Raw genomic sequence first — 26,711 nt, 5'->3', positions numbered from 1 at the left:
AACAAAGAGTTATAACCAGTCATAAATAATCTAAAATTATGTTACATAAATTAAAATATAATTTAAATAAGCTATTAAATTCTGATCATGTTTTTTTGTGGCTTGTTTTATTTTGTTCTGTGTGAGTGTCTGCATGTATGCCTGTGTGTCACACGTGTGTTTCAAGACCATGGAGATCAGAGAGGGCATTGGACCTCCTGGAGCTGGAGTTGCACACAGTTGCAAACAACCATGTGGGTGCTGGAAACCAAGCTAGGTCCTCTGCAAGAGCAACAAGTGCTCTTAACTGATGAGACATTTCTCCAGCCGTATTGGTCATCTTCTTGATACCTATATTTTCTTTGAAACCGTAGGTAACAAATGGTACACTCTAATAAGGAAAGCCCCAGCCTATTCAAGTAGGTCAGTCTTAAATATTTTAAATTCTACTAAGTTGTTCACATCAAACAAATGTCAATTCAGCTCAACCTCCACCTTCCCAAGAAGCACTATGATTGATTAGATTTCTGAGTACCATGAGATCTTCTTAAAAATCACTATCATCTAGACAAGGTCTTGGTTATACTTTAACATTTTTCACCTACTCTTCTCGTAACCAAAGGTAAAGAGGATGCTCACTGGCTATACCCAGATATATGTAAACGCTGGTTTACATAGAGGGTGAAGTAAGGTTCACACTAAAGACCATGCACTAAAGACTGACAATATAATACATAGACAGATTACAGCATTTGGCCTGTGATATTTGACTCTGTAGGTTTATTAATATTTTCACCTCTTTCCCAATATATCGTGATCTACTGAAGATGAGAAAACACTATAGTAAGCCGTCTTATGGCTTTTTTCCAGCAAAGACCACAACACAGAGCTGTGTTAAAGAATATGAACTACGTGAATATGGCAAAGGTGGCAGGGCAGCCTCCCTGCCCCCTCACCTAGTAGGCTCAAACAAGAAGTCAGACAGCCATCAAAACTTCCTGGTTGTCTGATGATGATGATGATTGTAGTAAGAACACAGGCAGATGACGATTGGATGGTCCTGGCTCTGTCACCTCCCTGGTTGGGAAGGCAGCAGCATGCTTGGGCTGTGCATCACAGCCTGCCAAGGATAAAAGGGCTGCTGCCCTGGACCATTCATCCACAGCCTCTTCAGCTCAGCCTTCTCCTCCTGCCTTTGCTGCATCTGGTGAGTACCTGACCAGGGAGAGGGCCTCATCTAGGGTGTGCAGAGAAGACAAGCCACACTTGACTGGGGAGGAGGAAGCAGAAGTGTCTATGGAGAAGGCAGTGGGAAGAGGACCTGCTGGGGACAAGGGACAGGGAGGAGAACACAGACAGGGGCCTGTGTGGGTGCATCAGAGCCTGTGACACAGCAGAGTCCTGGCTCCCAGCATTCCCTGCACTCTCCTGAGAGTCTGCATCTGCCCAGAGAACTCTGCAAGAGCCTTTCTCCCATTGCCTGTGTTTGCTTCAGCTCACCAGAGAGCTACTTAGGAGTATCAGCATTCCTTCCTGCCAGCAGGTCAAGGGGAAGGCAGTGGCTTGTAGGTCATAGAGACCAGTTACCCTTTGCCTTTGCAAAGATCACAGCTCAAGGAGCAGCAAGTCTTAGGAGCAGGGCTTTAATGACACCATTCCCAAGGGACATACTGACCTAAAGACATTTTCTTTGCTTTCCCAGACTGACTCCTGAAAGATGTCCTGCCAGCAGAACCAGAAGCAGTGCCAGCCTCCTCCCAAGTGCCCCTCCCCCAAGTGCCCCCCAAAGAGCACAGCACAGTGTCTGCCTGCAGCCTCCTCCTGCTGTACTACAAGCTCTGGGGGCTGCAGTGTCCCCAGCTCTGAGGGAGGCTGCTTCCTGAGCCACCACAGGCGCAGGTCCCACAGATGCAGGCGCAGGAGCTCCAGTTCCTGTGGCCGTGGCAGTTCCTGTGACCGTGGCAGTTCCTGTGACCGTGGCAGTGGTCAGCAGTCTGGGGGCTCAGGCTGTGGCCACAGCTCTGGGGGTTGCTGCTGACCTGGATCCTGAGGTTGAGACCAGAGAGTTTGGAGGAAACAAGAATCCCAAGGGCCAAGGAAAGCGCACCCTGCCTTGTCCATTCCTGAAGGCTCTGCTGACTCCACCTGCACAGGGTTCTGATTCTCCTAAGGACTTCTCTTCCTGTCTGCTCTCCAGGGAGCTGTAGTCCCCACTCCCATCCCAGATGAAGACTACATATTAGGTCCCATACATACCTAATTCAAAAATAAAATGCTCACCCTGCAACTTCTTGGACCTCATGTTCATTCCATTCTGTGCCACTCTTGAACTTCAGAGGGCATGTCCCAGAATCCTTAGCTCCTTGACCGTTACAACCATCTCTGGGGCAATTCTTTAGTTGTACACCGGAAGTAATGGAAGCTACCACTCCTGCCTGCTTCTGGAAGGGCTGCAGAGAGTCTTACCACAGAATAAGAGGGAGGAAAGGTTATGGGATGTTGTTGGCTGGTGCTCTGAAATCTCGGAAAAAGATTTTTCTTCTGAAACATGACAGGATCCTGATCTAACCCATAAACGTCTAACCTGTGATAAGTTGTTTTAATGAGCTGTTTCTATGGTCTTCATTACAAAGGAGTCAGAATCATGAGGCAAAGGCTTAGACATTAGACAGAGGAAGAACTGAATACAAAGTTAAGGCCTCCTGGCGTGTCTGCATGTGTAAGGCCCAGTTCTGCTCCTAGCAAAAGAAAAGAAGAAATGTGATTACCAGAGAGCCACGTATCTCTGGCATTATACTGAAATGCATTGGGAAACCCTGGACCACTTACCACACTGCAGTTTCCAAACCTTCAGTGAACCACTGCTTAACCGCGTCACTACAGCCTCAATAACCACACCAGAAAGGATGACGCAGTGTTCAGTTCAGCTAGCTCTCAGCCCAGTCTTGCTGCACTACCCCCTCCCCAAGGCTATCTACATCTCTGTTGGTAGACATAATCCTCACTAAGCTACCTGGATGATGCCCTGCATCACCCCCTCCTCAGAGCCATCTGCAGCTCTGCCGGTGGACCTGGACCTCACTGAGCTACATGAACGAGGCCCTTCAGTGTGTTTGAATTTTTGAGCCATGGATTTCTTATGTCTCTCCCGAGAGCTCTTCACCTGTTGTCCTCTTACATCAGAGTTTTTTCTCAACCCAGACACCAACTGTTACTTAGAGATCCAGGGTTTAAATTCAGTAACACCCAGTTCTAAAATGGATGTGCCTAACCAGCTCAGATTCTTTAGTTCACCCCCACACGACCCCACCCCCACACCCTAGCACCATCTCTCTGCTGATGTGGATGGCCTTGGGTCTAGGAGGCTCTCTCACTCCTGCCATCAGACTGACGTCCCAGGGACAGAGCACGCAGCTACAGCCCTGGACTATTTTCACAGTTCTAATCAGAGTCTGACATATGGTGGGGGCTGCAGAACATTGTCAGAGACCCTCACCCTCATTTCCACGCACCTTCTCAACCTCCCTAACGCTGTGACCCTGTAATACTGATCCTCATGCTGTGGTGACCCCTACTCATAAATTATTTTTGTTGCTACTTCATAGCTGTAGTTTTGTCACTAATATTATTGTAATGTAAATATCTATGTTTCCTGATGGTCTTAGGTGACCCTTGTGTAGGGTCATGACCCACACATTGAGAACTGCGGCCATACACTAACAGTGAAGCTCTCGCCCCTGTGACTTATGCTTCTTTCATGGTGTTTGCCTGGCCCACCCCATATGTGCTACTTAAGGACACCTCCAGAGAGTGTGAACAAGGTGAGTTGTGTTACATCATTGTGATGCATCAAATATGGAGCGAGTGACAGAATGGAAATTTAGCATGGAAGGTGAGCAGGAAGGCTGAGTCACTGGTAACTGGGGAGTCATGTGACTCTACCTAGAAAAACTCTTCCCTTCTTCCCAGGATGATGTGAATGTCCTGGGATAAGCATTACAAGAAGCTGCTTGACTTAGCACATTCTAGAGAAGGAAGAATAGAAGATAACAAGGAAGGAAAGGGAGGGAAAGGAGGGATGGAGGGAAGGAGAGAGGGAAAGAAGAAAGAGTTTGAAAGCTGCTTGGCTTCTTCAGTCAGAATACTGAGCTCTCACATCCACTTCCAACTGCTCTGATACAGATGCTCACAGTGAGTGACAGGCAGCTGCCCACATCTCCACACTGTATCTATAACAATGATGTAAGAACAAACCGAGGGCCCAGTATCAGTGCCCCTCCTGCTCAGGGCTGAGATATAACTGTGCACACCTCCCGCACACTCCATAAGTGACTTTCCCCCATCACACAGGACTTAATTGTCTAAGAAATTCTGGTAGAAGCATCTTGTTCCAGAGATCCCCCTTCCTCTCTTCCCCATAATTTTTTAGATCATTTTCCAATGCTGTCGGGGAAAAAAAAAAAGGCTGTGCTCCCAACTATGCTGTATCGATAAAGGGAACTATAAAATGTCATTATCTTAATATTAAGACTTTTCTTCAAAATTAAAACGACATATAGGGAAAACACACATGATTCTGTTTAGACAAATTTACCAGAGAACTGCAGACTTCACGCTTAATAATTTATAGTGTTTTCTAGTGCAGTTACATAGCTAATAACTCTAGGGCAGACTGTGTGCCACACAGTCTACTCTGAATTCTACTGCCGGGGACCAAACATGGCCTTTACTAGTCTCATACTGTTGCCTAAGTAGAAGATACAGGTAACTGTCAGGGCTTCCTGTCCTGTTGCAGCCTGCCTTGTCCTATAACCAGAAAGATGAAGGTCTTTGCTGAGCTGGGGATGTTTGATGCTATGACCCTTCCTCAGGTCCTGATTCCTCCTGAGTGCCTCAGAGGTGGAGCTCTTGGGTTCACAAGATCTGATGTTCATGAGCATGATTAATATTTAGCTGGAGACTTGTCCCACGATAGAACATCTGAGGAGACCAGCCCAGCCTTCCTCATTAGAGCAGGAACATCGTGTGTAGAAGGAAGGCAGCAGGAAGACAAAGGGGGTGATGAGGTGATGAGCACCTTAGTGGGTTTTTCAGGAGTTCTGTCACTACAAATGTCACAGGCCACAGTCAGCCCTACTCTCTTTCTGTTTGTCTTCTGAAAGATTTGCTCATCCTGCTAGATCTGATCCAGGCAACTTTCCTATGTTAGTCTTAGCCCAGAAGACATGGAAACAGAGATGCTCGGGAAACAACTAGAAAAGACTAAATGTTCTTTGTTAGCCCAAATATTGTTTATAAATGTTTGTTTACATTTAAAGGGGGTTGATTATAAATGATTAATAGCGATAGGCAAGGTCTTTTTGTTTGCTTGTTTGTTTTTGTTTTTGTGGGTTATTATTATTATTATTATTAGTTTTGCTTTTTGAGACAGGGTTTTTCTGTAGCTTTGGAGCCTGTCCTGGATCTAGCCCTTGTGGACCAGGCTGGCATTGAACTCACAGAGATCTGGCTGCCTCTGCCTCCTGAGTGCTCGGATTAAAGACGTGCACCACCACCACCTGGCTAGTCAAGGTCTTTCTAAAGAAAAAAAAGGGGGGGATATGATATAGAAATAAATACTACATTGGTATGGAGATTGGTTTATTGATACAAATTTAAGATCAGTTTCGTTATATGTATATTTCTACTTTTGTTTAAGGTCTTATGTTTATATAGCTCTTTAAAATGCAATGAATAATTAAAATTATGCATTAATAGTCATCTATAATTATCAAACTTTTAGTCAAGTGCCTGTCAAAGTACCCACCCAATATCCTGCCTGGTTCCTGCTACACTCTTTTCTCACTGTCCTTTACTTCTGGGGAATGCCCATCTTCAACTCTGGAGAGTGTTTCCGCCTGACAAAGTACAGGCTTGACCTATCCAGTGGACACAGTTCCTGAGCATCAGCTCCTGTCACTTCTGGAGCAATCAGGGTCTGGGCACCAGAGAAACAGAACTGGACGACCCAGTAAAGCAAATGGATGAAGCTTTTCCTACTCCATCATCTCTACACCTCCTGAAGAAGTCACACAGGGCAATAGTGATGCCTAGAGGAGTCAATAAGTTCTTCAAAGCACTTGAGTATCCTAAAACATTATGCACGTGCCGTACATTCTAATCTTTTTGTGTTGTTAAACCACATGTGCCAGTAAATATCTGGCCTCTGGCTCTCACCATGGCCTGATCTTAGTGGCACGGCTTTGGGTCTAATTATTATAAAGTCTTTTACTCAGCAAGATCTTCTTGTTTTCCGAGGCACCCTATTTTTGTGGTGGTGTCTTTTGGTAACCTCTGTCAAATAACACTGCATTCTTTCCAATGTCCTATTACCTTCACTCCCAACCACTCTGCAGCTGCCAGCCCCACAATGCATGAGCCTGAGTCAAGCTGAGACCCAAAGGGATAACAGCTTCCTGAGACTGTGTCACCTAAGCACTGTGAATTCCCAAGTTACCTGCCTGCTCCAGAGCTGGAACACACCTTCCATGGCTCTAATGTGTCAACCCCTCTCCTCACATTCAAGAAAAATAATAAGTTTAAAGAAAACAACATAAATGAAAGAATTTTAGTGACAAATTGAAGGGAAACACATCAGGTTAAGCCAAAAGACTTTGGCAATGTCATCTGCCTCCCAAGGGTTTCCTTCTTCCTCCTTCTCCATGCACTACAGGTGAGTAGCACATGGGCATAATTTCCGTCCATACCTAAGTTCCACTCTATACTTTTTAACTTCTCAGATGCTCCTATCCGAGGAAGACTTCTTCTCTGACCTCCAGGAGTTCATCATGTGCTCTGGCACACACCCTTCCTGTAGCATACCCACCCTGTTTCCACTCCTAAGTAACTGTGTAGTACCTACGTGTGTCCATTGTAAAACTAATACCACTTTAAATAACTGCTTATGGCTGGTCCATTGTGGCCTAGAATCATAAAGCTTATAGTTCTGAACTGATGCTACAGGAAGCCAAGATCTACAAGATGCTTCCTTGGTGTGAAGACCTTCTTAAAGCCTTTTAAATGTCCTATTTTCAGCAGAGTCAAATTGGAAGGGGATGCTTTTGTTTTACACTTTCCCCCTGTGCTGTGTTGACTGAAGCACAGTATCTCAGGAAATGACAAGTGGATATAGGTCTTCTTGATTTTCAGTTCTGACTCTTTAGATAGCACCCCAATATTAGAATAAAACTCTAGTCTATGCTTACCTACATGCTGCATCCATCTGGAACTTTCTCAGAGAGGACTATGAATATATGAATACTTTCAAATATTACAACTTAATCACAACAGGGAATAAGCATCTATATGTAATTTATATAAAAGCTCTATGGCACATATCTACAGACTGGCATTAAAGATAGGTGGCTCTCCAGCTGCCACTTCCTTCTGGGATGCAAATGTTATGAGGATGGGAGGGACTGACCTGTAAGGAAAAGAGATTATTTTGTGTTGTTCACTCATCCTGGATTGTTGGAAAGAATATTAAAAATATGTTACAGAGAAATCCTGTACTGATCTTTCCTGTAGTACCAATTAGAATGACTAAGCCGTAAAATTCTGCCAAGATTCTACCAGCTAGACAAGTCTCTGTATTTCCTGTATGTGTTGAAACCATATAGAGAGAAGGCTACTCAGGGTGAGACTACTAGGATTGGAGCCTTTATTCTAGGGGAGAGGGTGGGAAAGGGAACCACCAGACACTCAGAGCTATGAGCTGTCAGTCATCACAAGATGGATGCACAGTAGATCACGTGATCTCATAAAGAAAAGGAAGTGAGAGACAAGACAGTTCACCAAAGTAGACATAAGATTAATGATCTCCATCTTCAGGTGTCTCAGGAATCTCCCAGATAAACAATTGGGGAAAGAGCCAGAGGAAAGCCTTTCAGGCAACCCTGTGTGGCATAAAGAGAGGTGAGATTATGCAGTGAAAGACACTGGAACTTATAGGTTGACACTTTGAATTAGCTCAAAAGTGTAATATATGTCCTTGTTCAATTGTTGCTACCTACCCCCATCTATTCCTTTTGTCTATATAACCCATAGGCAAAATAGCTGAAAGTTTGCTGTTGAGAGACAAAGCTTGCTTCTGATGACCATAGACATGAGGCAACAACAGACGTTTTTGTAGGAAATATAGGTTCAAATATCATTTTCTTCTTATATACCCTATAGCACTTAGAATTTCTTTTGTCACTCAATACCTCTATATAATTAATTGTTCTGTAGTAGCTCAATCTGCCATAGAATGAGAATAGTGGATGCACTGTGGATCTGTGACAACCACTGTATCTTTATTGATGGTTAGGATGACTGGCCTATAGTCACTGCTAAGAAAAGAAAGAGCAGTCCCACAGTCTGGGAGGAGCTGAGCTGGTTTTAAGAGCTAATGCTATGACAATCCTCTGTTGAATACAAGTATTTCACATGTTTCACAGACCTCCAATAGTCAGGCTGACTCTGGCCATAAGGGAGTAACCCACAACCAAGGTTATTCTGAAGGCCCATAAAATGGTGTGTGTCTAAACCACATGCCACCAGACATCCACTCCTTTAGCTAAGGTGAGTGACTACCACGTCTTTAGCATTTATAGCTTTAGCCTGCCTCATGAATCTAGTTTAAAAAGATAAAGATTTTTAAATTTTGATGAAGAAGGTTTATCATCTTTCTGGTTGACAATGATGAAGATTGATAACTGTATTGTTAAATATCTTGTGCCTTTTGACAGCGCCAACTCCAGGAAAACTTCAACTTCCCAAATTATATAACTTGAACTCAATTCTTAAAACAAGCATTTCTGTCTTTTTAAAATGGTCATTTATGTGTATGAGAGTTTTGTCTGCATGTATGCATGTGCTCCACTTCATGACTGGTGCCGATAAAGGTAAGAAGAGGGCATTAGATCCCCTAGAAATGAAGTTAAGATGTTTGTGAGCCAGCATGAGAGCACTGGCAAACAACCCTAGGTCCTCTGCAAGAACACAAATTGTTCTGAACTACAAGCCATGTCTTGATGGCCCCAGAAAGTCTAGTCTCTCCATCATGACAAGCCAACCAACAAGACTTTAGTCTACTTTCTCACGGGGCTATTTGGGTAAAGAACAATAATGGTGTTTGGTAGAAGTCTATTAATGAAAAATAAAGAATGACTTTTTGAAGCAGAAGGAATTTCATTGAGATGAGATACTAGTGGTAGTAATTAGGAGGGGGAAGGAAGTCAGGGAAAGTATTGGAGATTTCTGGGCAAGAGAGAGGAGTTACCTCCAACTGGATACACAGGCTATGGGACAGCATAAACCTTTTAAAAGGTCTAGAATTCTGTACCTTCTAAAGAAACACACGTTCCTTAAGCTAGCTTCCTGCCCATATCCTATTCTCTTGGCCTCCCCGTTACATGATAATGTGACCTTCAGCTATAGTACGGACTGATATGAGAGGGTAATTTTAATAAGCCCACGAGCTGCTTTTCCATTGTGGTACTGAGACACTACAGAGGCGGCTGATTTGGGCTTGCTGTTCCAGAGGAACAGGAGTTCAGAACGGCAGGACATCCACAGCACCACACAGCAGCCGTGGAGGCAGGAGCAGAAAGTTTAGAGTTCACATTTTCAAATGAAAGAAATAAGAAGAGGGAGCAAGTTAGAAACAGGCCATGGCTTTTACTCTCCAAGTCTACTCCTGGTGCTGCATGTCCTCTAGCAGGCCTGCACCACCTAAGATCCCCAAACAAAGCCACCAACTGGGGACCAAATATCCAAGTGCTTGAGATCAGGGAGACTTTTCTCAACAAACAGTGGGTGACAGATAATCTCTTCTAGTACAGTAACAATCTATAGGATGCTGAGCTATCAGACACCTCAGCATTATTAATGATCTAAGCTTTGAAAATATTCTTGGGGCAAGAAATACCTGAAGTCAGAAGAAAATCAGAAAGGAGAACTACTCAATCCCTCCACTTTCATTCATTCCTCATCCATTAGGACCAAGTGCAATTCATGGCTCTGTGGCTATTTCAAAAGAAAGTATGAAATTCCCACATTTAAAATAGAGTAAAGTACATCATTATAGTTGTTTTTGAAACTAAAGTATATAGAGAGCAAGCCCAGATTTGTCATAAAAGTGTTTCAATTAAAAATTATCACCCAATGGATGCAGCTGAAAGTTATTGCATTCTGTGAAGGAAAGTCCCAGAAAGACAAATATCATGTTTTGTTTCTTTGGTAGATCCTATATTTCACAAACATACATAAAATGTGTCTATTTGTTGCATGAAAGTAGCAGCAAACCTGTGTAGGCAACAAAGCAGACAGGAGACAAGCTGGAAATGAAGAGGGAGGGAAGACGGTATGAAGTAAAATACACTCATTCCTTAATATACTTACATAAGCATGACCTTTCCAAACATGGGTACAAGGAATAGATGCAAATTTAAAAACTATTGTTTAGTTTATATATAAACGGTGCTCTGTTATACTTCTGATTGCAATATGGGAAACAAATAGCCAAATAGTTATGATAGCAGATGAATCCAAAGGCAAATCCATTTCTAATAGTGCAATAAGATCTGGTAAAAGAAGATTCATATTTCATAAAAATCATCCTCTACAGACAGATAGTGCTCATTACTGTCTGTCATACAATGGGAGCTACTGAGCAAAGCAGCATCCATCTTCATCAGATCACCTGTGTCTGATAAAAAAAACCATAAAAATCATCTCCAGCTGCCTGATGGTTGGTGACGTCCCTTCAGAGAAGAGGGAGAGATGGAAGGGTTCTTGGGCCCTCATCTGAAGTTCAAGGAGCTCTTGGTAGCTATTTCTGTGAAGTTGCAATTCTTCCCTAACTACGCAAGACCTATGGGCTGGGATGACTAACTGAGAGGAACTCCATCTATGTGACTATGAAGACGCCATCATCCGTTCTGAGCAGAGACTTTCCAGTACAGTGAGTGGTCTTTCACACTCCTGCATGTGCCTCTTTCTCCATCTTTAGAGTAGCCCACTCAGTCCATGGTTTCACCAGGCTTCACCCTACTGGAGTCAAACTTTGCTTTATTGTCTTGAACTTGCAAGGAAAGAGTAGACTCTTTTTACATCTCCCCAAGGAAGGTATTTTCAAAACACTGCCTATTCCACTGCAATGTACAAAAACAAACAAACAAAGCAAAAAACCTTTTCTCTGTTAAAAACAAGTATATAAATGTTGGAAGTTATTATGCTAATTTCATTAATTGTGATGAAGACATTACCCCCATATCATCAACCTAGTCATTAGCAGCACGTTTAAAAGTTATTGCCATTCATCAATCATCTTCATTATTCCATAATCAAGATCATTTTATCCCTTCATACTCCGTACCAAATATTCCTCAAATATAAACACCCTCCTTGACCACATTCCATTGGGGTGATATTAGTAGCCTTCAGGGCTTTGCCTCTCATGCATATACTACCTAAACTTCAGTACTGCCTTCCACAGGGTCTGGGACCCATTCTTGGTCCATTAGCAAATGAATCTCATTCCCAGGCCCCAGAAGTTTGGTGATTTAACACTCTTGAGAATCAGGAGCTCATCACATCTGATCAAATAATCCATATATGTTTTAGAGACATTTGGATCACACAATAAACTTGCACAGTACCATATATCTATCCTCTGTCTCTGCAGCTAAATTTGAAGTGCTCAAAGGCAGGAAATGTATTCTATGCATTTCTACGTTCACACTGCCCAGCAAAAATAATAAACAGACAGGTTAAAGCTCTAGCTGTATGCATGAAAGAAGAAATGGCAGGTCTTTGGTATACCAGGGAAGCAACGGCAGAGGTGACGTAATGCTCTCTTGTCAGGAAACTTGGAAACATGAGGAAGATACCGGGAGTGCTGGCTCTGTCACCTCCCTGGTTGGGAAAGCAGCAGCATGCTTGGGCTGTGCATCACAGCCTGCCAAGGATAAAAGGGCTGCTGCCCTGGACCATTCATCCACAGCCTCTTCAGCTCAGCCTTCTCCTCCTGCCTTTGCTGCATCTGGTGAGTACCTGGCCAGGGAGAGGGCCTCATCTAGGGTGTGCAGAGAAGACAAGCCACACTTGACTGGGGAGGAGGAAGCAGAAGTGTCTATGGAGAAGGCAGTGGGAAGAGGACCTGCTGGGGACAAGGCACAGGGAGGAGAACACAGACAGGGGCCTGTGTGGGTGCATCAGAGCCTGTGACACAGCAGAGTCCTGGCTCCCAGCATTCCCTGCACTCTCCTGAGAGTCTGCATCTGGCCAGAGAACTCTGCAAGAGCCTTTCTCCCATTGCCTGTGTTTGCTTCAGCTCACCAGAGAGCTACTTAGGAGTATCAGCATTCCTTCCTGCCAGCAGGTCAAGGGGAAGGCAGTGGCTTGCAGGTCATGCAGACCAGTTACCTTTTGCCTTTGAAATGATCACAGCTCAGGGAGCAGCAAGTCTTAGGAGCAGGGCTTTAAGACACCATTCCCAAGGGACATACTGACCTAAAGACATTTTCTTTGCTTTCCCAGACTGACTCCTGAAAGATGTCCTACCAGCAGAACCAGAAGCAGTGCCAGCCTCCTCCCAAGTGCCCCTCCCCCAAGTGCCCCCCAAAGAGCACAGCACAGTGTCTGCCTGCAGCCTCCTCCTGCTGTACTACAAGCTCTGGGGGCTGCAGTGTCCCCAGCTCTGAGGGAGGCTGCTTCCTGAGCCACCACAGGCGCAGGTCCCACAGATGCAGGCGCAGGAGCTCCAGTTCCTGTGACCGTGGCAGTTCCTGTGACCGTGGCAGTGGTCAGCAGTCTGGGGGCTCAGGCTGTGGCCACAGCTCTGGGGGTTGCTGCTGACCTGGATCCTGAGGCTGAGACCAGAGAGTTTGGAGGAAACAAGAATCCCAAGGGCCAAGGAAAGCACACCCTGCCTTGTCCATTCCTGAAGGCTCTGCTGACTCCACCTGCACAGGGTTCTGATTCTCCTAAGGACTTCTCTTCCTGTCTGCTCTCCAGGCGCTGTAGTTCCCACTCCCGTCCCAGATGAAGACTACATATGTCCCATACATACCCAATTCAAAAATAAAATGCTCACCCTGCAACTTCTTGGATCTCGTGTTCATTCCATCCTGTGCCACTCTTGAACTTCAGAGGGCATGTCCCAAAATCCTTAGCTCCTTGACCATTACAACCATCTCTGGGGCAAATCTTTTTTTAAAATATTTATTTATTTATTTATTTATTTATTTATTTATTTATTTATTATGTATACAATAGTCTGTTTGTATGTCTGCAGCCCAGAAGAGGGCACCAGACCTCATTACAGATGGTTGTGAGCTACCATGTGTTGCCGGGAATTGAACTCAGCACCTTTGGAAGAGCAGGCAATGCCAACCCTCCAGCCCCCTCTGGGGCAAATCTTTGGTTGTACACAGGAAGTAATGGAAGCTACCACTCCTGCCTGCTTCTGGAAGGGCTGCAGAGAGTCTTACCACAGAATAAGAGGGAGGAAAGGTTATGGGCTGTTGTTGGCTGGTGTTCTGAAATTTCTGAAAGAAATTTTTCTTCTGAAACAATACAGGGTCCTGATCTAACCCATAAACGTCTAACCTGTGTTAATTTGTTTTAATGAGCTGTTTCTAAGGTCCTCATTACAAAGGAGTCAGAATCAAAAGGCAAAGGCTTAGACATTAGACAGAGGAAGAACTGAATACAAAGCTTTAGGGTCTCCTGGTGTGTCTGCATGTGTGAGGCCCAGTTCTGCTCCTAGCAAAAGAAAGGAACAAACAAAAAAAAGCAGTAAAAACAAACAGACATACATACATACACATACATACGTACATACATAAGCAAAGAAGACAGAGGAAGAAAACAATGGAGGGGTAGCTAATACAATTACCATATGAAGATCCAAGGAAAAGGAGCAAATCTTAGATAATTGTTTAAGAAGGCCAAGAGGAGGTGATGCTGCCAGAGATTTGGAATTTAGTCTATGAGGTGACTGGAGTGTACAGAAGGGGATTTTTAGAGAAAAGATGAGGAGAAATGTTGTCATAGTAAAAATAAGGACAATTGGAAAGGCAAATATTTATGGCCTTTGAACTCTACACTGTCCCAACTCCAATACTTGGGAGCTCCAACCTCCACACAGACCTGCCATGACCTAAACTGTGAAAGGCAGGTGTTGCTTGGGTTAAAATAATGTTCCTGTAACTGAATAAGAGAGCGCCTTAATCTGAAAACCAGAGAAATAACACAGAGCCCCAACTCTAATTAAACTGTAAATGAGAAGAAACTTGATTTTTGAGACTGGGAGGAGAAAACAACGGGGACTCCGGTTCACATCGTGCATTCAATGAATTTGAAAAAGAGTTCACTCAGACTTTGATAATCAAAAAACCTGAAAGAAGTTTAATTTTAGACATCCACTGACCAAGTCTAAAAATCAAAATATCCGTTGAAGTAGGAGCTACAGCTCTGGCCTTAAAGTCTGTATTAAGTCACAGGAGGCAGGATGATTGGCAGGCTGTAGACAGGGAGAGCAGCCAGGAAGAGGAAGAGCTGTGCACACTTGTGGCAGCCTGAGAGATGTCACACAGTAGGTAGGAGTGATACCGGGCAAAGGTCGCACAGCTCTGTGGAGCCTCTCACGGTGTCCCACAGAACTAGATTGTCAGATCTTGCCATCGGACAGAAGCTTTACAAGCAGATTCAGAGGTTCAGAAGCACCCTCCCTAGAGCCATCACAACTCTGTTGGTAGACGTGGTCCTAACTAATCTACCTGCACAAGGCCCTTCAGTGTCTTTGAATTTTTGAGCAATTTCAGTTCAGACATCATGAATTTCTTATTTCTTCTCCTGAGAGGTCTTCACCTGTTGTCCTCTCACTTCAGAGTTTTTGTTACTTAGATCCAGGGTCTAAATTCAGAAACACCCAGTTCCAAAATGAATGTGCCTAACAAGCTCAGATTCCTTAGTTCACCCTACATGAACCCACACGACACCACACCCACACCCTAGCACCATCTCTCTGCTGATGTGGATGGCCTTGGGTCTAGGAGGCTCTCTCAGTCCTGCCATCAGACTGACGTCCCAGGGACAGAGCATGCAGCTACAGCCCTGGACCATTTTCACAGTTCTATCAGAGTCTGACATATGGTGGGGCTGCAGAACATAGTCAGAGACCCTCACTCTCATTTCCACGCACCTTCTCAACCTCCCTAACGCTGTGACCCTGTAATACTGATCCTCACGCTGTGGTGACCCCTACTCATAAATTATTTTTGTTGCTACTTCATAACTACTTTTTTTTTGTTTTTTCGAGACAGGGTTTCTCTGTGGCTTTGGAGCCTGTCCTGGAACTGGCCTTGAACTCACAGAGATCCGCATGCCTCTGCCTCCCGAGTGCTGGGATTAAAGGCGTGTGCCACCACCGCCCGGCCCATAACTAGTTTTGTTACTACTATGAATTCTAATGTAAATATCTATGTTTTCTGATGGTCTTAGGTGACCCTTGTGTAGGGTCATGACCCACACATTGAGAACTGCGGCCATACACTAACAGTGAAGCTCTCGCCCCTGTGACTTATGCTTCTTTCATGGTGTTTGCCTGGCCCACCCCATATGTGCTACTTAAGGACACCTCCAGAGAGTGTGAACAAGGTGAGTTGTGTTACATCATTGTGATGCATCAAATATGGAGCGAGTGACAGAATGGAAATTTAGCATGGAAGGTGAGCAGGAAGGCTGAGGAACTGGTAACAGAGGAGTCATGTGACTCTACCTAGGAAAACTCTTCCCATCTTCCCAGGATGATGTGAATGGCCTGGGATAAGCATTACAAGAAGCTGCTTGACTTAGCACATTCCAGAGAAGGAAGAATAGAAGATAACAAGGAAGGAAAGGGGAGGAAAAAAGGGAGGGAGGGGAGGAGAGAGGGAGAGAAGAAAGGAGAGTTTGAAAGCTGCTTGGCTTCTTCAGTCAGAATACTGAGCTCTCACATCCACTTCGAATTGCTCTGATACAGATGCTCACAGTGAGTGACAGGCAGCTACCCACATCTCTACACTGTATCTATAACAATGATGTAAGAACAAACCGAGGGCCCAGTATCAGTGCCCCTCCTGCTCAGGGCTGAGATACACTCCATAAGTGACTTTTCCCCATCACACAGGACTTGATTGTCTAAGAAATTCTGGTAGAAGCATCTTGTTCCAGAGATCCCCCTCCCTCTCTTCCCCATAATTTTTTAGATCATTTTCCAATGCTGTCGGGAAAAAAAAAAGGCTGTGCTCCCAACTGTGCTGTATCTATAAAGGGAACTATAAAATGTCATTATCTTAATATTAAGATTTTTCTTCAAAATTAAATTGACATATAGGGAAAATGCACATGATTCTGTTTAGAAAAATTCACCAGAGAACTGCAGACTTCACGCTTAATAATTTATAGTGTTTTCTAGTGCAGTTGCATAGCTAATAACTCTAGGGCAGACTGTGTGCCACACAGTCTACTCTGAATTCTACTGCCGGGGACCAAACATTATCTTTGCTAGTCTCATACTGTTGCCTAAGTAGAAGATATAGGTAAATGTCAGGGCTTCCTGTCCTGTTGCAGCCTGCCTTGTCCTAAAACCAGAAAGATGAAGGTCTTTGCTGAGTTGGGGATGTTTGATCCTATGACCCTTCCTCAGATCCTGATTCCTCCTGAGTGCCTCAGAGGCTGGAGCTCTTTGGTTCACAAGATCTGATGTTCATGAGCATGATTAATATTTAGCTGGAGACTCATCCCATGATAGAACGGCTGAGGAGACCAGCCCAGCCTTCCTCATTAGAGCCGGAACATCATTTGTAGAAGGAAGGCAGCAGGAAGACAAAGGGGGTGATGAGGTAATGAGCACCTTAGTGGGTTTTTCTGGAGTTCTGTCACTACAAATGTCACAGGCCACAGCCAGCCCTACTCTCTTTCTGTTTGTCTTCTGAAAGATTTACTCATCCTGCCAGACCTGATCCAGGAAGCTTTCCATGTTAGTCTCAGCCCAGATACATGGAAATAGAGGTGCTTGGAAAACAATTAGAAAAGACTAAATGTTCTTTGCTAGCAGGAGACTGAAGGAAAAAGGATTCTTCCTCTGATAAGGTCATTGTCTTTTCTTTCTTACATTTCTGATTTCAAACAGAGGAATGCAAATCTATGAACCCCCCCCCCCCCCAGAGAAGGAAGAGATACTGAAGAGGGTCTCCTATGCTTCTGAGTTCATTTCATTCTAGGGTCATTAACTCCTGCTCAGATGCTCTGCCAACAAAACTAGCAGGGGCACTGGCCCCTAAAGTAAGTGCTCAGTGTTTTGTTCTGGCCCCAGGTCCCAGGGCTGCTGAAGCTCCCAGAATTGAAGCTACTGCCTGGACAATCTTGGGCCTTTTCTTTTCCATCCACATCAGACCCAGAGCCCCAGCTGCTATAAACCTACTCGGGCTTCTGGTTGATACCTTTGATCTGGACAGTGTAGCTGGGAGAAATGGTTTTAGAGAGACCAGGACCGCAGCCAGACCTCATTTTCTAAGGGGTCTTCAGCAACAGCACCACAAATTGGCAGTGTAAAGAATGTTTCTAATTCAAATTAAAACAGAGTAAAAATAAAACATGATTGCAAGGGCACACATAAACAGAAAATTGCAGAAAGCGATAAATAAAAATGAGATCATTTTCAGGTTCTAAATTGCGTATGTCAATAAGACCAGAGACTGACCTACTGATTCTTTGCACCGAGGGTCTGACATTTGTGAATGATGTAGTCCTTACTTGATCCTTGGGTTGCATATTGCCCTGTTACATCTTTATGAAGGGTTCCAACATGGATTGATTTTCCAGGGTTTCACAGCAGCCCAGTGTTATGTGAAGGGACCTGTGTTCCTGATCTCTGTCAAACACACTTTCCTCTCAAACCTTCTCAGAGATGTGAAAGTATAGTGAGTTTCCCTTGTGCTTATTTTAATCCGCAATGTTTTTCCTTTAATTTTACATCACTGGAAAATCAAACCACATGAGCCACTTTTAAGGACCTGGATCTACCAGAGTTTGCACCTGGCAGGTGACACTCAGCTTGATGTCAGAACTAAAGTCACTGGCCATGGTTACACTCAATGTACATTTCATCTGGGCTGCCAAGTCTATGGATAACAGTCTACAGGGGACAGAGTCAAGACTAAATCTGGATGTTAATCAGGAAAGCACAGACTTCTAAAGAGTCGTCACAGACTGAGCTAAAATGAAAAAGTATGAAGAAAATCTAATTGGGGGCCATTATAGAAGGGAAACTCGTATGTCTAGTAATGTATAAATACATTTAAATCTCAATGATATCCTAAAGTTCTTGGGAAATTTTTTTTAAAAAAAGAAACTAGAAACTTGTTTTCTCTCCTGTGCTATCAAAGCTTCATTTTCTTAAGACTTGGGAATCAAAATAATACACACACACACACACACACACACACACACACACACACACACACACATATATATATATATATATATATATATATATATATATATATATATACTCCTCTGTCTCTGCAGCTAAATTTGAAATGCTCAAGAGCAGGAAATGTATTCTATGCATCTCTACATTCACACTGCACAGAAAAAAATAGTATAGATAGACAGGTTAAAGCTCTAGCTGGATGCATGAAAGAAGAAATGGCAGGTCTTTGGTATACCAGGGAAGCTATGGCAGAGGTGACATAATGCTCTCTTGTCAGGAAACTTGGAAACATGAGGAAGATACCGGGAGTGCTGGCTCTGTCACCTCCCTGGTTGGGAAAGCAGCAGCATGCTTGGACTGTGCATCACAGCCTGCCAAGGATAAAAGGGCTGCTGCCCTGGACCATTCATCCACAGCCTCTTCAGCTCAGCCTTCTCCTCCTGCCTTTGCTGCATCTGGTGAGTACCTGACCAGGGAGAGGGCCTCATCTAGGGTGTGCAGAGAAGACAAGCCACACTTGACTGGGGAGGAGGAAGCAGAAGTGTCTATGGAGAAGGCAGTGGGAAGAGGACCTGCTGGGGACAAGGCACAGGGAGGAGAACACAGACAGGGGCCTGTGTGGGTGCATCAGAGCCTGTGACACAGCAGAGTCCTGGCTCCCAGCATTCCCTGCACTCTCCTGAGAGTCTGCATCTGGCCAGAGAACTCTGCAAGAGCCTTTCTCCCATTGCCTGTGTTTGCTTCAGCTCACCAGAGAGCTACTTAGGAGTATCAGCATTCCTTCCTGCCAGCAGGTCAAGGGGAAGGCAGTGGCTTGTAGGTCATGGAGACCAGTTACCCTTTGCCTTTGCAAAGATCACAGCTCAGGGAGCAGCAAGTCTTAGGAGCAGGGCTTTATGACACCATTCCCAAGGGACACACTGGTCTAAAGACATTTTCTTTGCTTTCCCAGACTGACTCCTGAAAGATGTCCTGCCAGCAGAACCAGAAGCAGTGCCAGCCTCCTCCCAAGTGCCCCTCCCCCAAGTGCCCCCCAAAGAGCACAGCACAGTGTCTGCCTGCAGCCTCCTCCTGCTGTGCTACAAGCTCTGGGGGCTGCAGTGTCCCCAGCTCTGAGGGAGGCTGCTTCCTGAGCCACCACAGGCGCAGGTCCCACAGATGCAGGCGCAGGAGCTCCAGTTCCTGTGGCCGTGGCAGTTCCTGTGACCGTGGCAGTTCCTGTGACCGTGGCAGTGGTCAGCAGTCTGGGGGCTCAGGCTGTGGCCACAGCTCTGGGGGCTGTTGCTGACCTGGACAGTGAAGTTCGGAAGATAAACTTTTCCAGAATTGAGTCTAACAACCTTGCCCAACATGCGGACCTCTTTCCCAGTGTTTCTGTTCCCTTTAAGAGCTGAGATGTTTCTGCAAGGGAGCTCAGATCTCTCCTGGCTCATCCTGTTCTCTGCATGCTCAGACAGTAAGCACTCTGGTATCTGGAGAGCTTGTGATAACTTCCCAGTCTGTTAATATTCTGTTCTTGACCCTGTGGAAGTAAAGAACTTGTTTTTCAACCCCATTGTGGCTCTCGTGTCTACCTTTGTGGCTTCTCCTGTCCTCTGCTCCACTAGTCAGTGCTACCTAGCACATGGGACAGAGAGAGGAACAGCACTGCCGGGTGGGCTGCTGCATCAGGAAAAGGAGGGGTCACTGGCATTGACTCCATGTCTGTGGGAGATCTGATGACCCTGTAGCATGTATGGAAAATGCATTGACTGTATTCAGATTCTGTTAGAAGGGGAAGATTTATATTAGAATGGGTGTTCCTTCATCCCCCACAAAGAAACAGAAAATGGGAAGTCAAAGGAAGCAAAAACTGGAAGACAGGTGGCTAAAAGTAAGGAAGCAAAGAAGGTTGCCATGGGGTTGCACACAGTTTCTCCAGCAGCACCTGTAGGGTGCCACCGGCTTAATGCTGAAGATGTTGTGAGTGCCGGGGGGGGGGGGGGGGGGGGTGACGAAGCTGAGTTTTTGTTTAAAAAAATTGAAAATAAAAAATATTCTGGTTTTATAAATGCATTTCTCTAAATAAAATATTTACTTATCATTTGGAATGAAAAATTTAGAAAAACTGAAACAAAAGAGTGACCTTAATTATGTGACATAATTTCTCAATTACTCTATGAAACAACATTCTGAGCTGGTGCTTCTATGGTCTCAAGCAGCCGCATGCTTCTGCCACAGCAGCCCCCTAGAGTGAAGGCATTTACTCCCCCTGCTGTGTAATAAGCACCTATGTAGGTTTAATAGGGTGAGGGACAAGACACAAGACCGAGCAAAGCCTTGCATCTAGCTATGCTAGATTTGATGACGGCTGGTGGCCCATCTGGTACAAGCCTGTCTCCACAACAGCCAGAACAACTTAGCACAGCGTGGGACACACTGCCAACAGGAGATGGATTGCTCCACTCCCTCCCACGTCCCTATGCTCATGCCTTCATGGGGAAATAAGTATCCCAGCCCATTTCTTGGAAGTACTTAGCTTGTTTCTTGTTACATTTTGGTTCCTAAGAGGTGGGGACCACTTCTACAGATTTTGATAAGTTTACTACATAAATTTACTAGATAAAGACAACATGGTTCTCATTCTCAAATTTGTATCTATATATGCTTTCAAATATCTATAGTGTGATTTTTGGAGATACTATATTCTTTCTGAAATATATCTCCAATATTACAATAAGCTAGAATGAGGAAATATATAATTTATATAAATCCACATACTATAGCTCTTCCATCATTGTAAGTATTCTGCTGACAGGACAGTTGAAGAAATTTCAAAGATAAAACACTAAATGTACTTATGATTATGGTCATGGTGATATAATGAACAAGTCAATGCCAACTTTAATTCTTTGTGAGTTTTGTCAAGAGTAGGCACAGCATTCCCGCAGCCTGGAAACACTTGGTGATGCTGGGAGAGCAGCAGTTCCTGTTCTTGCTCCAAGGCGGCATCACTGATCCTTAGTGAATGGATGGGGTGAAACAGTATTAAGCCCACTGTCAGTCAGACCCAGGCATCCCTCTGACCCTGTGAGCAATGCCCAAGGACTCAATGATGTCAGAAAGAATACGTCACCATGGAGTCCCTAGAAATGTTGATGTCTTCCTTCATGATAGTATTGAGAAAAGTTTTGTGAATAATGTGGGGGTCTATGTCCAAGAAGAAAAGTTGGAATAACAACTTCATTATATACAGTCAACCATCATTCATATTTGCTGTGATTTCCTTTAGCTAATCCAGTTTATACAAATTATTCCTAGTAGTCTACAGTTCCCAAATCTCTGAAAAAGGATTCTACCACTGCGTAGATAGTCATACAATGTTCGTTACATTTGTTTTAATTTTCCAGTGCTGTCATCTTAACACAGAGTCTCAATGTTTTATGCTTGACTTGGCCTTAAACATCTCTGTGGTCTTTTGATCTCTGGAAAACACTTCACTGCCGTCTCCCTCCTCTAGATCCCCCTGGCTTTACACAACCACTGCATAAGAACACATTGTGGCAAGTTTTAGAGTTGACATGTGTCTGTTTCTCTCTCTCTCTCTCTCTCTCTCTCTCTCTCTCTCTCTCTCTCTCTCTCTCTCCCCCCTCTCTGTACATCACATGTATACACATTTGTGTTTCATGCTTGAGTTTATACAGAAATTCATCATTATTCAGTAACACATCATTACAAGAATCAGAACAGAACAGATACACGAGCACATCCTAGGAATATCTGAGCCTCCAATATCTGCTTTCCTGATTAAACTACTACTTTTCCTGCAGTCATGGATTGTCCATGGTACCCTCTGACTCCCCAATTTGTCCCACTGTCACCACTCCTTTATCTCTTCCTTGTGGACCCTTGTTACCTCTAAGATCTCATTAGCTCTACCTGGGTGTCCAGCCTCTGCCTGTTGCTCTTGTACAGAGATGGGACCAACACCTCCGTTTCTGACAGGTACTGTTGACCAAGATGGTGATCTTACCTGGTCCACCATCCCAACAACAGCAAGTGACAGGACTTGGATTCACTGCTCCTTGGGCTCACTGCCACCCAAGGCTCTGACCTAAGATTCAGAGGCATTCCATTCATGTACATGACTTAGATCTGAGCTACTTGGATGCTGGTCTGGCTCACTCCCCTTTCAGTCACCCAAGAAAAGGATTTTTGTTGTGTTCATTTGTGAGCCCTCTTCTCCCAGGACAGCAGTGCTACCTAGATAAGGTGAGATCAGTAGCTTTAGGGCAAGTGCATAAATTAACTAATAAAACAGAATTAGCATGCCTAGCCTACAGCACACACAAAGGACTGAAATTGGCAGCAGACGAGAATTTTCTAAAACTCTTCTTTCTGCCCTGGGAGAAGCAGAAAACTTTCAGTTGGAAGGAAGGAAATAAAAGCTTCTTTGTCACCCAAAATCTTCATCTCACCCTGCCCACTCTCCCAACCCACCGCCTGGCAGTGAGCTTGGGGCCTGAGAGAGGATCACTTTGAAATTATAGAAACCAACTCACGAATGCCCAGTCTCCTACCACCCCAGTCTTGCCTGTTACTGTGTTCAGCATCAGCCACTATGAGAAATTCCTGGCTCAGAGCCACCTAGCGGCCACCTGAAGCCAGTGTTCCTCAGGTCTCTGGAAAGAGTTCTTGAGCTGACTGTGTGTGACTTCACGCTTGAAAGTGAAAACTAATGGAATGAGTTTTATTTTGCTTTTTCTGTGTGTTTTGTTTTGTTTGTTTGTTTCAAGTAAATGGACGTACCAGCTGACTGAAGTTTTTATAACATATGTTCAGCAATATTATGATGACTATACAGCATAAGTGGTACATACTTACTTAACAAGGACCAAGAACTCCTAATACATTAAGGCACACAAAATATTTCTTAATTTTTATAAATTAGGTAACAGGCAAAGGCAATACACAACAGGACTATAAATGGTCTTAAATACTAATATAGACTTAATTTCTTTATATGTATATTTATCTTTTTTAGTAAATATACTTCTGGGTACTGGAATTGTGCATGGGGAGGTGTACTCATGGAAGTGGGGGAGGCTCCAAAAGCTGACAGTTGTCATCTGACAGACTGATAACTACTGGGAAAAATCGCTCAAGTTTTTATTTTAAAATGTATGTGTCATTCTTTAGACATGAAGGGATTAAAAACCTCCCTGGATGCCCAACAGCATCCATAAAAGGGAAAAGAGGGGAGAGGAAGAAAGCGGAAAGAAGAGAGGGAGTGGAGGAGAGAGGAGACAGAGAGGGAGAGGATGCGGGGCGGGGGAAGAAGGAGCGAGAGCAGAGGGCAGGAAGAGAAGGAAAGAGGGAAAAAGAAAGAAAGAAAAGAGAAAATGAAGTAAGGAAACTGGGTTGGGGGTGGAGAAGAAGGAGAACAGCAGGTGCAGAGCTAGAGAGAGGGGTGAGGAGGGAGGACGGTCCCAGGAGGATTGAGGTTTTACTTCTAGGTTGTCTCTGGAAGCAGACCTAAACAGGAAGGTGACTTGGAAGCTCCCATGGACATTAGAAGAAAGTTACCAGCATGGCCATGGCTAGTCCAGCATCTCTTCTGGGCAAGCCAGGGGACCTGAGGCACTCTGCGGACCTCTTGGTGGTTAGTAATGCCTACCCTAAAAATCTAATGGCCTTGCACGTGCACTTACCCTGTTAAGAAGTTTTGTTAAGGAAGTTATAGCCTCTATTTTCTGCCTCATTGCCAATAAATACCATTTTAAACTAAGTTAGAACGAAAATAATATGTGTCTGTTCTCATCTTTAAATCTGGAGGGTATTTCATCAGTATTTACTCTTAAAAGATTCCAGATGACAACCAAGACTTCAAGAAATCACAGTCGTTCCCTGAACATGATTTTTATTCCTTTCAGGACCGCTCTCCTCCGGTGAATTGTCTCCATATTTGCCTCAGGAATCATTCAGCATCTGTGATGAGGACTGTGTCCCTCGGTCCTTCATCGTGGCAGTGTTAGCAGGAAGTGACAGCACACACCTGTGTAGTCACACAGTTTGTCTGTGCACTCAGCAGTATGTGGAGTCCAAAAATAGCTCTCATAGTTACTTCACGTATCCTGGAGTGGGAGGACTCTTCAGTGAAGCAAGGCGTTGGCTGAAACTGGGCATCTAACCAGCACCTAGTGTGAGCTAATGGCTCCTCCCTTTGAGGTGCCTGGAGCGGACTGCGGGGGGCAGTGTGACACAGGAAAGCTGGGCTCCAACGTCGCAGGGCTACTTCCTCCATTACTATAATCACCGATTTCCTGCCTAAATAAGAGCGTTGGGGATGAGAATAAAGGATAACGACAAAGAAAAGATAAGCTAAACCTCAATAAAAAATATTTAACTTCACAATAGAGGGCAGTCAAAAAAAGAAATTCGACCTTGTTAAGTGCATCTGTAGGTTCATGTAAATACTATATGCATCAACAAAAATAAAATTGTTAAACTCTCTAAATGCCAAAAATAAAGCAACTGGAGTAACTACGTCAAGTTACTACAGAGGAAAAAAATAATTTTTTCAAGCAACTTTAAATATTTGTATTATATATCTTTATTTAAAGGACCAAATAAGTCTCAGATAAAACATACAAAGTATTGAATGATCTTATCAATAATAATAATAATATCATTATCATTTAGAAAATAGCACAGCTGTATTATAGAGTAAATAAAATACCAATTATTCTCAGTATAATAGACTATAAGAAGAGAATCCAGGAAATGATGTATATTGCTGAAATACTAAATTTGAATTCAAAATATTATTTGTTAATAATTTTCTCCTTAAATATATTTCTAGCTATTCGCTAAAAAGATTTAGCATTACTTTAAAAAAAAAACAGTGGCATTTTGCAGTCCTGGTGTCCACAATGAGGTCTCTAAATGCTATTTCTCACTTAAAAAAAAGCAAGAATCCTTAAAGAAATACTTGTTGAGTTCTGAGACAAGCGATATACAAGATGAACCACCATGTGGTACTAGAAAGCAGGGATGCTGTGGAAGGCCACTGAGGCTGTGTGGAAAGCACATCGGAGGTCATTTTAGAGGATTCTCACCAGATGAAAAATATGACAGATATCCCGCACCTGATCAGTGGACTTCAAAACAGAAACCCAGAAATAGTGGTGACCTTCAAGAGCTATCTTTAGAAATTGGCAAGTTGTCAACTAGTTGCCCCAAAAATTTGGCCACAGGAAGATTTAATTAAAAACTATATATAATATATATTATTTATAAATATTAATAAGTGTTTCTTCATTTTCTGTATAATTTATATTTCAAGCTATGAAGTAGTTGGGGAGAAAGCTCCTACATGATTTCAGGTAATAAGTGATAAATGAGTGACAGAAAAGTTCTATTATTAATCCATGATGAAGTAATCACTGAGAAGCACTTATACTATTAAGTGAGAGACTTACGGGCAGCTTTAAGATGGACGGATGCCGGTACTGACAGCATCCAAGCCTATAGGTCGCTCTTAGCCAACATCACTCAAGTGGGACATCCGGATGGTGCCAGTCTTCTGTATGGCTTGGCAAACATATAAGATAGCACTGGATTCATGCTTGCCAAAAACATTGAACTTGAATTTATTGTGGGGGCATCACAAGAAAGAGAAACGGAATGAAAGAGTAATTAGCCTAACACAAAATGTGAGTAACTCTTGTCAAGTGAGCTACTTCTTTACAAAGTAAATGATGTGGAAGAAAAACCTCTGAAGACACTTCAGGGGCACGGCGACCAAACGTGTGTGTAAACGTGTGTCAAACAAGCCGACTCTTAAGCCTTACTTTAAAGACGATTGTAAAATTTTTGCACAAACTAATTCGTGTTATTGAAATATTGTTCGTCCTCTCAGGAATAGCGATGGCGTTTTAAACAAGTTATTCAAACATCATATGTTCGAGACAAGTGCTTCAATATTTGAAGGTGGGGACAGATGCCATTCTGGACATTTTCTTAAAATAGTCAAGGGGGAAATCACTGAGGGTAAAAGAAATAAAAGCACTGTAGTTGAGGGATCATTGTTCCCTCGCTTTTTGTTCAGATTTGAAGATTTCCACAGAATTAATTAATTAAGCGGACATTGCATCAGGTTAGCCTATAAAAGCTTTCTGTAAAGTGACAATATCTGCACACATGAGAGACAATAGCTGTGAGGCAGGTGAGGAGCACAGCAGGAGGGTCA

At 43.7% G+C, this 26,711-nt stretch overlaps 3 protein-coding genes across 3 annotated transcripts; all 3 read left to right on the top strand.

Moving 5' to 3' along the window:
* Positions 1–1,696: 1,696 nt before the first annotated feature.
* LOC142853931 (late cornified envelope protein 3B-like) lies at positions 1,697–2,017 on the top strand. The gene has a single exon (XM_075979082.1). It carries the CDS (start codon positions 1,697–1,699, stop codon positions 2,015–2,017), a length of 321 nt encoding a protein of 106 aa, XP_075835197.1.
* A 10,538-nt stretch (positions 2,018–12,555) lies between these two features.
* Positions 12,556–12,858, top strand: LOC142853930 (late cornified envelope protein 3B-like). Its single transcript, XM_075979081.1, has one exon. It carries the CDS (start codon positions 12,556–12,558, stop codon positions 12,856–12,858), a length of 303 nt encoding a protein of 100 aa, XP_075835196.1.
* A 6,590-nt stretch (positions 12,859–19,448) lies between these two features.
* Positions 19,449–19,769, top strand: LOC142853929 (late cornified envelope protein 3D-like). Its single transcript, XM_075979080.1, has one exon. The coding sequence runs from the start codon at positions 19,449–19,451 to the stop codon at positions 19,767–19,769; it is 321 nt and encodes a 106-aa protein (XP_075835195.1).
* The last annotated feature ends 6,942 nt before the right edge of the window (positions 19,770–26,711 follow it).

This window comes from Microtus pennsylvanicus, chromosome 7 (genome assembly GCF_037038515.1).
Source record: "Microtus pennsylvanicus isolate mMicPen1 chromosome 7, mMicPen1.hap1, whole genome shotgun sequence".
In the NCBI taxonomy this organism is placed as follows: Eukaryota; Metazoa; Chordata; class Mammalia; order Rodentia; family Cricetidae; genus Microtus; species Microtus pennsylvanicus.
This window is presented reverse-complemented; position numbering and strand designations above follow the sequence as displayed.

Bases quoted from the DNA above. Each gene is read 5' to 3' on its own strand.
- LOC142853930 (XM_075979081.1), top strand. From the start codon at position 12,556: ATGTCCTACCAGCAGAACCAGAAGCAGTGCCAGCCTCCTCCCAAGTGC.
- LOC142853929 (XM_075979080.1), top strand. From the start codon at position 19,449: ATGTCCTGCCAGCAGAACCAGAAGCAGTGCCAGCCTCCTCCCAAGTGC.
- LOC142853931 (XM_075979082.1), top strand. From the start codon at position 1,697: ATGTCCTGCCAGCAGAACCAGAAGCAGTGCCAGCCTCCTCCCAAGTGC.